We start from the raw sequence: 12,833 nt of genomic DNA on the forward strand, positions 1-12,833 counted from the left end.
AAGCCATTTTGGAAGTGGATGCCTCTCCTGCTTCCAAGCTTGTTTTAACTGGGAAACTCCACCAAACATTGTCCACCATGGGTGACCACTATCACATTTGGCACATCGGTGTCACAGTGTTTAGCATCATCGCAACCATGAGTTACCTCTGTACAGCAATGCACAGATCAATGCTATAATACATAGAAGAATGTTTGACAAAAAACCAATTTAAACCAGGCCTGAGGGCCGCAGATTAAAATCATCCGCCTTAGGCTTGGTAGCATAACTTCCTGTCTTCATCTTAGATATATCATCTCATTTAATCCTTCAACGCTCAAAAGAGTTAACTCCACTTTACAGAGAAGCCCAAGCAGGGTCTCTTTCCTGCTTTATTTTATATACTGTCTGTTAATTCTGGATAAACCTGCTTTCAATTTCTGAACAGACATCTCTCAGTGAAAAATCTCCTTAAGTTTATGGCAAACATCTCTATCCCTGATAATACTTGCTCTTCGACCTTTCTCAGAGGCTGTTTCTCCTCTACGTCCAAAGTTTCTATCAGAGTCTTATTTATTTCTGTTTGGTTTCATTCACTTCATTGTTTATGCCCTGATTTATAAAGGAACCTATTGCTTTTTCCTGTGAGCGGCTTCAGGTAATCAGCCAACATGGTTCGCTACTCGCTTGACCCGGAAAACCCCACAAAATCGTGCAAATCAAGAGGCTCAAATCTCCGGGTCCATTTTAAGAACACCCAAGAAGCTGCCCAGGCCATCAAGGGTATGCATATCCAGAAAGCCACCAAGTATCTGAAAGATGTCACTTTGCACAAGCAGTGTGTGCCCTTCCGACGATACAACGGTGGAGTTGGTAGATGTGCCCAGGCCAAACAGTGGGGTTGGACACAGGGTTGGTGGCCCAAAAAGAGTGCCGAGTTTTTGCTGCATATGCTTAAAAATGCCGAAAGTAATGCTGAACTTAAGGGTTTAGATGTTGATTCTCTGGTCATTGAGCACATCCAGGTGAACAAAGCTCCCAAGATGCGCCGCCGCACATACAGAGCTCATGGTCGGATTAACCCCTACATGAGCTCCCCCTACCATATTGAGATGATCCTTACTGAAAAGGAACAGATTGTTCCTAAACCAGAAGAGGAGGTTGCCCAGAAGAAAAAGATCTCCCAGAAGAAACTGAAGAAACAAAAACTTATGGCTCGAGAATAAATAAATCATTAAATAAAATTAAAACTTAAAAAAAAAATAAAGGAACCTGTTATTCTTCTTCAAGTTTCACGCTACTGACAAATCTGACAATCTTGCCTGCTATATTTTTCTCATTGATGGAAATGTCTTCTCTTTATTTATATATCCCTTCAGTTACAGAAACAAATTTTTGAGCATCAAATTAAAGCAATAGCTGCATATTTAAAATATGTTGCTAAGATCATATACTCTCCTTCAACACATTATGTTGATAAATATTGATAGTTGTAGAGGGGCTTCAGGCTTTTTGTCCATAGGGTCACTATGAGTCATGCTCAACTTGAAGGCAATCACCACTACCACCACCAACAACAACTATAATTTCATATTGTGCAGAACTATTGACAATATTTATTATGTACAGCAACAGCTGGCCTTCCCCCCACCCCCTTTTCTTCAGTGTTTTCTGGTATTTTATGGTCTTCAGCTGAATTGGGCCACTCTAAAACTTGTGTCAAGTCAGCTAGTCCATGATTCTCAGTGGCTTGGCAAGTAATGATGAAATCTTGACAGTATGATAATGTAATAAGTCCCTATGATATGACCCAATGTGATCAGCCAGTTAGTTGTAAAGCGATCAGGGTGAGTTGCAACATCTTTCTTTAGGACAGATCCCTGACCAATATAAGGGAAATTTCTCTGGGGAATGGCCTACATTATCTTTTATCTTACAAAAGGCAAAAGGCAAGAAAAGCAAGAAGGGAAAGAAGGGCCTATTACTAACAAGAAAGAAGAGCTGGGAATGTAGTGTGGCCTTTAGATCTTAGGTTCCTGTGCTGAGAACCTAGACCCAGGTTGATGCCCAGACCGTGGAGAGCTCCACGGAATGCTGTGTTTGTTACTGTTAGGTGCTGTAGAGTGTACTATGAATTACAGCAGAGCTACGAACAACAGATCAAAACATTGCCCTATCTTGCACAATTCTCACAAACTCTGCTATGCTCAAACCATTGTTGTCATTGTGTTCATTCACCTCATTAAGGGTCTTCCTCTTTTTTGCTGACTCTCTACATGATGCCTTTTTATTTCCTGACAACATGTCCAAAGTACGTGAAATGAAGCTTCACCCGCTAGGGAGCAGCCTGTTTGCTCTTCCTTGAAGACAGATTTGATTTATTCTTTTGGCAGTCCATGGAGGAACGCGTCTCCAATACCACAATTTGAAGGCATCGATTCCTCTTCAGTATTCCTTATGTGTTGTCTAACTTCCACATGTATATGAAATAATAGGAATCTCTAATGACTGCATGGATAAGATTGTGATGCCAACTTGAAGGTACACAGTTCAAAACCATCTGCTGCTCTGTGGGAGGAAAAAATGGGCAGTCTGCTCTCCTGTGATTTACTGTCCCTGAAAACCCAATGGAGGGTTAGCTATGGTTCAGTTCCAACTTGAAAGAATGTAACAGCAGTAACAACATGAAACAACAGAAAATATCATGGTTTAAGTCAGGAGCACCTTAGTCTTTAAACTGATATCCTGGATTTTTAGTGCTTTAAAGAGGTCTCTGGCAGTAGATTTGCCCAGTGATTTCTTGATTGCCGCTTCCATGGGTGTTGACTATGAACCCAAGTAAAATGAAATCACTAGCAATTTCAATTTTCTCTCTATCAAGATGTTACCTATTGGTCTAGCATTGAGCAGTTTTGTTTCCTTGTTGAAGTTTAGTCACATTGAAGGCTGAAGTCTTTTCTTCTGCAACAAGTACTTCCAGTTGTCTTCACTTTCTGAAAGCTAGGCTGTGTCATCTGCATACTGCAAGATGTTGATGAGTCTTCCTCCAATCCTGATGTCTCATTCTTCTTCATATAGCTTCTTGAATTTTCTGCTCAGCATACAGATTGAATAGATATAGAGAAAGGATACAACCCTGATGTACACTTGACAGATGCTGCCATGAGTTCAAATAGACTTGACAAAAGTGGTTTGGGTATTGCAAATGGGGAACATGCTTGGCTGATATCCAAATATAAGAAGGTCTGAAAAGTGAGATTTAAATCTATCCACACATTTCTTAGAAGTAAGACCTGGCAATCTAATTTTGAAAAATCAGCCAGTGAAAATTCTAAGGGGTCCAGTTTGAATTTGAGACATAGAGGGTGACAGCCATAAATCAACTCAATGACAATAGTTTATTGTTTACAGAAAGCTTAATGGGATTGCCAAGTCATGACTGGGAAAACCAGAAATACCACACAAGGGCTGGAGAAGTCAGACTATCTATTTATTTGAAGTTTAAATGAGAGGTTAAATATACAGCTATGATGATCTGACTTGGATGGAGGTGATCCAGGAGTTACTATTTCGATGGTTTCAGAATAATCATGACAATCTAAGGAGCCCATAGTTTACATCCATGGTTTGAGCAAACTGCAACTCAAAGGTTAAATTAAGACTGCCATCTGTTTAGGTAAATAAAGTTTTATTGACAGAGGGCCATGTTGATTTGTTTATGCATTATTTGTATCTGCCTTAATGCTACAACAGCAGAGTTGAGTAGCTGCCATACATAATGTCTGGATCTCAAAGCCTAAAAATTTATCAACTGGCCCTTTACAGAAAAGTTCCCCAGCTCTTGGACTCGGTGTTGATGACTTGTAAGTCCTAATGAGTGGGGCCATGACAGGTTCTCTGAGTGGTTCCCCATCCATGCCCAACTTTGTAAGACCAGTGAGGCTAAGAGCATCTTGCATGAGGAATTCACAATCATTTCCCAGCAACAGAGAAGAACAGCAGGAGTGGGAAACATGCATGAAGTGGTTGTTCTACTGAACATCCCAACAATTACCTGACTAGCTTGGTTCCGATTTGCTGTCGAAGTTCCTGTCTTTCTTCCTCAGAGGTACGCTGCAATATGTTTTTGTCTTCTAATTCTTTCTTAGATGGTCTGTTGCCAAGTTTGATAGCAAGAGTATCTCTTCGTCGTATTTTACTTGCCAAAGCACCTGAGGATTAAAAAAGGCAGAAATGTTGAGAAAGAGGCTTTTAGGAAGTAGCACTCTGGTTACATGAGGCAGAGACTTTCAATACAGTGAGATTTTTGACTAACCTAAGGGAAATTATTCCCAAAAAAAGGTGACCCGACAATGTGGAAATTATCAATCAATATAACTAATATCACATGCTAGCAAAATCCTGCTGAAGACTATCCAGAAATGACTAGAACAGTGCAATGACAGAGAACTATCAGAAACACAAGGTGAGTTTAGAAGAGGTCATGGCACTAGAGACATTATTGCCAACGTCAAATGGATCTTGGCAGAAAGGAGAGTACCAGAGGAATGTCTATCTGTGTTTCATTGACCAAGTAAAGCCATTTGACTGTGTGGATCACAACAACAAATTGTGGCTAACTTTGAGGAAAACGGAAGTCCCAGAACACTTGATTGTGCTTATGCAAAACCTATACTTGAATCAGGAAGCAGTCTTCAGAACAGAGCAAGGAAACCAATCAGTTAAAAAATTAGGAAAGGAGTGTTTTCAGTGATGCATCCTGTCTCCATACCTTTTCAATCTATATGCAGAACAGATCATTCGGGAAGCTGAGCTTTATGAGGAGGAATGTGGCATGAGGATGACTCAACAACAACCTACTTTATGCAGATGACACAATCTTGCTTGCTGAAACTGAGGAGGACATGAAGTGCTTGCTGTATAAAGTCAAGAAATGGAGTCTTCAATATGGGTTGAAGCTCAACATCAAGAAGATAAAGGTTCTCACTACTGGTACAACTGGCAGCACCATGATAAATGGAGAAGAGATTGAGGTTGTTAACAGTTTCAGCTTGCTTGACTCCACAATCAATAAATACTCCTGGCATCAGCAATCAGGTAATCAAAAGATAAATTGCACTGGGAAAATCTGCTGTCAGGGACCTCTCTAGAGTACTGAGAAGCAATAATTCAGTCTAGAGACTACAGTGTACCTAATCCAGGCCATGGTCTTCCCAATGACTAGCTATGCATCAACGAGCTGGACAATGACTACGGATGACAGAAGAAGAATCGATGCCTTTGAGTTGTGGTACTGGAGAAGAGTCCTAAATATACCATGGGCCGCCAAGAAAACAAATAAGTGTGTCTATGAGAGGGTGAAACCAATTTTCTCCTTGGAGGCTAGTATTTGAAGCTCTGTCTCACATACTTTGGGCACATCAGCCAGGAGGGACCGGTCCTCAGAGAAGGACATCATGCTTGGAAGGGTGGAAAGACAATGCAGGAAAGGAAGACCCCAGATGACACTGACTGATACAGTAACTAAGGCAATGGGTTGGATTCAGTGAGACTGGCTCAAGATAGGACAGGGTTCAAAGCTGCTATACACAGGATTGCTATGGGTCATAGGCGATTCTACAGCACATTAACAACAAACAACAAGAAGGGAAACAAGGTTTGAGTTGGATGTGGGTTGTTTTGAGAAGACCACAGAACTTATTTCTTTAAGCTGTTCTGAAGAATGCTGGGGCACTATGAAAAAACCTTGCAATTATCACTCCATCATTGGAAGCTGATTTTGCTGAGATGGAGCATGATGGAAATTACTGATCACATAATGCTTTTTCTTTTCAAGTTTTAAGAAAGTGAATGCTCTTATTGATACTCTGTGGTAAACCCTTTTGATCTCCTTCCACGCTGGCACGCAGTCTGCATTTCATAGCAATGCTTTAATCCGAAATTACTCAGGGGTTCTTAAAATCTCAACAGATGATAGTTAAGAGCAGATGGATGCTAGTGATAAATATTGGCTCCTTTCCCCAGAACAAACTAGAAGGGATTTGACAAAACGTTGTTTAACTACTAATATAAAATATAAAATTAACAATTTGTCATAATCTATAAATTCAATTTCATAGTGAATCTTTTTCCAAGTCACTCTGCTCAGAAGGTAAAAGTAAAATGAAACCAAAACGGCACCGTTCTCTTCTCTAAATAAATGGCTGGTTTTATCCGCTTTAAAATCATCACTTCTCAGAAGGCATACCAATTTATTGTGGAGGGCTTGCTTTTAATTTTTAAAGGTGTTTGTCTTTCTTGACCAATTTCTCCCTCCTTTCTCTCTTTGCTGTTTGTCACTGAGTCCATTCTACTTTACAGCAATCATGTGCCAGATCTGAGACGCCCCATACGGTAGTAACTCTGTGTGTCCAGGTAGGTGCTTAACCAATGAACCACCAGTGTTCCTTTCCCTCTTTTTAAACACCCATAACAGTAAAATTAATTTCCAAACCAGTGAATTACTCACCAGTGAGTAATTCAACGGATCCTGCATTAGTTCTCTTCATTCGAGAATGCTCCCAGTTAGAATTGTCACATTTGATGACTGAGAAAGGTCTCTATCATTAGAGGGTTTCTATGGTTTTGGGGGTTTTTTACAAACACAAATATACATATCTACCTAAAGGATGTGACTCATTATTCTATACGATCACCTTCTAGAACAGCCTGTTATCATATGTTATATCACAGAATGTTGTTATGTGCCATTAAGTTGCCTGTGATTCATAGCGACCCCATGTGCTATGACTCTGAACTTTGCTCTGTCCTGAGCCCATCTCACTGTCTCTGACACACCTACCCCATTTCCTTATTACTGTGTCAATCTGTCTCATTCGGGGTCTTCTTCTCTTGCTCTGTCCCTTCACCTTTCCAAGCATGATGGTCTTCTCCAAGGACTGATCCCTCCTGGCCACATGCCCAAAACGTGTGAGACAGAATTTCAAAATCCTTGCCTCCAAGGAGTATCCTGGTTTCATCCTCTCCATGTTAGACTTGTTTGTTCTCTTGGCAGTCCATGGTATGTTCAATACTCTTCTCTAGTATCACAACTGTGGTTGTGTTGGAGAGAATGAAATCAAGCTTCTCCTTGGAGGCAAGGATTTTGAGGCTGCATCTCATATTCTTTGGGCACATGGTCAGGAAGGACCAATTCTTATAGAAGGACATCATGCTTGGAAAGGTGGAGGGATAACACGGGAGAGGAAGGCCCTTCATGAAATAGATGGAAAAAGTATCTAAATTAATGGGAATAGGTGTGTTGAAGTCAGTGAGACTAGCTCAGGATAGGGCAGGGTCCAGAGCTATTGCACATAGGGCCGTGTAAGTCCCAGACAACCAGATGGCACATAGCAACAACAACAACAAACAGTAAATGAAAAAAGCATGCCCAAAATTAAAATTGTGAGGGAGCTCTGGTGGCCTAGTAGCAAGAAGCTGTACTGCAATCCCAAAGGCATGCGGTTTAAGGCCACCAGCTATTCCGCGGAAGAAGAACAGGCAATCTCCTCCTGTGTGATTAACTGCCTCTGAAAACCCATCAGATGTTCAGCTATGGGTCAGTTCAGCTCTATGACACAGAACAACAATTATAAAGCAAAAGCATCAATTCTTCTGTCAACCCCAGTCATTGTCTAGCTCTCTACTGCATAGCAAGTAACTGTGAAGACTTGAATCAGGCACATGTTAGACTCCAGACTGAAAACACTGCTCTTTAGCACTTTGAAGAGGTCCCTGACAGCAGCTTTCTGCTGAGCCATTTGTCGTTTGATTTCCTGACTGCTGGTGCCAAGAGCGTTGATTGTGGAGCTGAACAAGCTAAAATTGTTAACCTCAATCACATCATACAATATATACATTTCTGAGATGACAAGAAAGAAACAATGCTTTTGTCCTGAGTTCTACATACATTTTCAAGTTGGAACTGGTCTACAGTATAAGGAGAATTGATACCTTATGGTTCAAGAAGTGACAAAGGGCATGTGAGCTGTCCACACAAAGTGACAAGTCCAGAGGAGACCCTAGGACTGAGCCTATAACACAGGTGGCTTACTCTTTGTATATATAAAAAAAAAACCTCACAAAAAACAAAACTTACTTTCTCCACTGCCATCTTCATCCTCTTCCTCATCATCATCAGTGTACAAAATAGGCCCATCAGAATCAGAGTCATTGGCCTGGTACTCCTGTTGGCCTTCGTCCTCCGGGGCACTGAAGGATTCGGAAGATTCTCCCATTAGTCCAGGAATCAGGAGCTGGGGAGCTGCCCTCCCCAACTCATCTTTGGTTGTGAAACTGTGAAAGGAACAAAAACACAGTGATGTGAAGCTTAAAGGTTCGCTCAGGGGCCATGTCACCACGCAAGAAGGAGCTCTCTATTCATGGACATCCTCCCGCCTGCAACTGCAGAAGCCAGGTGCAGCCCTGCGAAAGGCACTGTAATAGAAAGAAGAGCAAGGCTGTATCACTTAATCCTCAAGGTTTTAGAGTCCCTATCTGTCAAATAAAGATGCTTAACTAGACAATGTGTATTGATATGTTTAGAAAATGAATGTGGCAAACTATAGCTTGCAAATTTCTTTTTCATAATCTGAGACATTCGGTGGAAAGAATGATGGGCCAGAAGCCATTCAACCTTTGACTTTCTCTACGCTTCAAGTCTCGGGGAAAGCTTCAGGGCCTTCAAGAAACATCGCTGGTCTTCAGCCTCGTTCCTGTTCCTCCTCTCTGGGCCCCTGGCGCAAACCCCATCAGAACACTTGGCATGCTGCACCACAACCATGGACTGCTCGCTCACCTGTCCTCTCAGTCCCAGCTGGTCGTCGGCAGTGAGTCAGCTCTAACTCATGATGACATCATGGACAACAGAAAGAGATGCTTCCTAGTTCAAGGCCAACATCATGATCACTGGTCTTTCTGACCCCAGATTATACATAGGGCTTTCACAGGCTACTTTGCAGAAGCCGTTTTCCAGGACTTTCTTCCTCGTTTTTTAAGTCTTTTAAGTCAGCAAAAACTTGTCCACCATGGTCACTTGGCTGATATATGAAATTCTGGTGGCATCACTTGCAGCACCATCAAACTCAAACACAGTGCTGTTGAGTTGGAATCAAAGCTGATTCCACCCTCCAGTGCCCCCCTGGGTTTTTGAGGCTGTAAGTTGCAACAGAGGAGATGGTCCGTTTTTCTTCTGAGGAGCCACTGGTGAATCCAAATCTCCAGAGGGGTGGGCCAGCAGCACGACTATGACAAATTGGTAGACAGGTAGCTGGTCCTTGCAATTATCACAAGTTCCTTGGTAAGTGGGACTCTGCTGTTTTTACACCAGCACCGAGCACAGTAAAAACAATTCCAAGATAAACTCATTGCCATTGAACTGGAACCAGCTCGTAGCTGACCTTGCAGTGGGTTTTCAGAGGCTGGAAATCACAGGAGGAAACTGCCTGCCTTTTCTTTCACAGAGCAACTGGTGAATCTGAACCACCTGCCTTTAGGTTGGCAGGGCAACTCCTTACGACTAGGCCATCACGATATAGTGGCAAACAAACATATGTTTTTTGTTAATATACGAATCAATTCTATGTTCATCACAGCCAGTGTTTCAGCAGTCAAAATGCACAAGGAGTGTCTGTACTTTAGTGTCTCTGTCTGCAAACTGCCTCTCACTGGACCAGATGAGTAACATACAGTGGAAAGTGTGACCATGAGATGAACCCGTTAGAGAGGTGCCGTGAGGACGCACTGACTTTCTATTTACAAAACTACAATAAAAGAAGATTTATCTTCAAAATATGTACTTGGAACAATTTAATCTTCATTTTTAAGTTACAGAAGATCCCCCAGATTATTTTTTATATAAATAGAAGAATTTAAATTTGGATATCACACTTCTTTCTGAAAGACTACTGAGTGTCAAACATGTGCCTTCTGTTCTCACAACTCAAAAAAAACCACACCAAAAAAAAACAACACCAAAACCCGAAGAAAAGTTTACTGAAGCACAAAACAGGTACTCTTTGTCACAATATGATGTAGTAAAAATTTTACTTTGTACAAAGCCTATGTGCTGTCAAAATTCTCTAGTTCTTACATGATAGAGAAAGCCAACAGCTTAAATTCTTAAGCTCTCAAAGAAGGGCAAACAACATTTTATTTAAATAAGAGAAGATCTAAATGCGCAACAATAACAAAAAAATTTAAAAAATAAATAAGAGAAGATCTAGTTTCATGGGAAAACATTTGCACAGTACAAATTTTTAGCCAGTTACCACTGGCAAACCAGGCTATTCTTATTTGAACTGTCTTCCACTGTGGCTGACCACAGCATGCTTGAAAGATTTGTCAATTAATAGCATACTTAGGAAAACAGATAGAAGACACTCCAGAGTCAAGCCCTATTATCTGCCCACATTATTGTTCACTAATTTATTATAAATTAATGGTGGCCTAGGGGGTAAGGGGTTGTGCAGCCAACCCAAAAATATGCACTTGCAATCCATCAGCTGCTCTGCAGGAGAAAGATGGGCAATCTCCTCTTGTGTGGCCTACAGTCCCTGAAAACCCCCTGGAGGGTTAGCCTTAAGTCTGACTCAAAAGCAATGAACAACAACAATTTATGATGATGTTGTTGTTGTTATCATGTGCCGTCAAGGTGCCTGCAACTCACAGTGACCCTATGTACAATAAACCCTGCTCTATCCTTTGCCAACCTCACTGTCTCTTCTCTGACACACTTAACTCCATTACCGCAGTCACTGAATTAATCCATCTCATCGAGGTCTTCCTCTCTTTCGCTGTCCCTCCACCCTTTTAAGCATGATGTCCCTCTCCAAGGACTGCTCCCTCCTTGCAACATGCCCAGAGTATGTCAGATGAAGCCTCAGAACCCTTGCCTCCAAGGAGAAACCTGGTTTCACCCTCTCCAGGATAAACCTGTTTGTTCTCCTGGCAGTCCATGGTATATTCAATACTCTTCTCCAGCACCACAGCTCAAAGGCATTACTTATCTTTCTATCCTCCCTAGTCATTGTCCAGCTTTGTGATGCATAACAAACAATTGCAAAGACTATGGCCTGGATTAGGTGCACCTTAGTCTCCAGGATGACGTCTTGACATCATTTCTCTTCAGTACTCTGGAGAAGTTCCTGACAGCATACTTTCCCAATGCAATTCATCTTCTGATTTCCTGGCTATTGGTACCAAGAGTGTTGATTGTGGAGCCAAGCAAACTAAAACTGTTAACAATCTCAATCTCTTTGCCATCAATCATGATGCTGCCAATTGGCCCAGTGGTGAGAATCTTTGTTTTCTTGATGTTGAGCTTTAATCCATATTGAAGGCTGCAGTCCTTGACCTTCTGCAGCAAGTGCTTCAGGTCCTCCTCAGTTTCAGTGAGCAGGGCTGTGATCCTTATTTTAATCTCTTCATTTAACATTCCATAGTTTTCAGAGTTCTGCATATACAGATTTCTCACTTAGTGTTGTACAGAACAAGAGTGAGGCACAGTGGGCTTTTAGAGGCACAATGCTCTTCCATGCAGGAGCCCCAGGTTTGATTTCTGGCCAGGGTTAGGGTTAGGGTTAGGGTACAGCAGTGGAGGGTTTGTTGCTAAACAGATTACAGTGGACTTTGCAGAAGGAGACAGACAAGGAAGAAATGGCTGATGACTTCCTTCAGGAATCAGCCAATAAAACTCCTGTGGATGACAGTGGTCCAGTCTCCTACCATCCTGGGGATGGCACAGGCCTGGACAGCATTTCATTCTGTTGCACAGGGGTCCCTAGGAGTGTTGGCCAACCAAATAGCAGATAACAACAATAATTATACAAGGTGGCAGATCATTTCCACTTCAGGGAACTGAGAAAGGTACGTGTACTGTTTAATCAAAGTAGTAAATCCAATCCTAGATTTTAAAGTCTTTGTTCATCTATTAAAAACAGGTTTGATATTAGTTTCTACTTTAAATGATACCACATGCATATGCTACTGATGAAGTTACCAATGAATACAAAACAGTTACTCCCCTGTGACATTGGAATAGAAGGATGCCATTTTACTGAGTGCCACTTGTACTATTGAAAGTTTAGATATTTGTACTCCAAACAGAAGGCTCTTTCTTAATGGCAGGATTTTCACTCATCAGTTGAGTAAACACCACCGAGGAAAAGTTCTAAGTAAAGCAAATACAGCGAATGACTAAGATCCAGAAATTCTAATGCAAATACCCACTTAAAAGAAGAAAAGAAATTGGAGGAAAATTTGAGGAATTCTTAATCCAGCCTCATTCATTCAAGAGCGAACACAAGCCAGTCTTCGGGGATGGAAAGCAGTCTGTATTCATAGGTTGAAGAATATGCAGAGAAGACAATCACTAGGACCTCTTCCAGGAAAGTGTTCTGATTAACCCTGCCAGGAAAATTTCATACAATGCCTAATGAGGTCTGGACACCCAATGGTGCCTCAATACCAAAGGATGCACTCTGTCACATCACAGGCTCCGTGAAGGTGAAGAGCAGATGGCAGCTTCTTTGGCCTGAAGATCCTTCCCAACCTCGGTTAGAGATGGTATGTGACTAGGACCACAGCATGGAGGAGGCTTGATGGCTCAACAGATCAAGTGCTTGGCTGCTAACCAAAAGGTCAGTGGTTTGAATCCACCAGCTGCTCTATGGGGAAAAGACATGGCCGTCTGCTTTGGTGAAGATTTACAGCCTTGAAAATCTTACTGGGAAGTTCTGTTTTGTCCTACGGGGTCTCTATGAGTTACAATTCAGTCGACGGCAATGGCGCTAAACCTTACAGAACACGCTTCACAA

At 41.7% G+C, this 12,833-nt stretch overlaps 1 protein-coding gene across 2 annotated transcripts in view; it reads right to left on the reverse strand.

The window, feature by feature from the left end:
• Positions 1–12,833, reverse strand: part of PHACTR2 (phosphatase and actin regulator 2) — a 270,673-nt gene that overhangs the window by 41,458 nt on the left and 216,382 nt on the right. For both annotated transcript variants that reach the window (XM_006891662.1, XM_006891663.1), the window contains 2 exons: positions 8,117–8,313; positions 4,034–4,190 (listed from right to left, as the gene is read on the reverse strand). In XM_006891662.1, the coding sequence (XP_006891724.1) occupies positions 4,034–4,190; positions 8,117–8,313 (354 nt within the window). The remainder of the gene's footprint in view (positions 1–4,033; positions 4,191–8,116; positions 8,314–12,833) is intronic.

The sequence above is a fragment of the Elephantulus edwardii genome, unplaced genomic scaffold (assembly GCF_000299155.1).
Source record: "Elephantulus edwardii isolate Elephantulus edwardi_28Jun2011 unplaced genomic scaffold, EleEdw1.0 scaffold00102, whole genome shotgun sequence".
Taxonomy (NCBI): domain Eukaryota; kingdom Metazoa; phylum Chordata; class Mammalia; order Macroscelidea; family Macroscelididae; genus Elephantulus; species Elephantulus edwardii.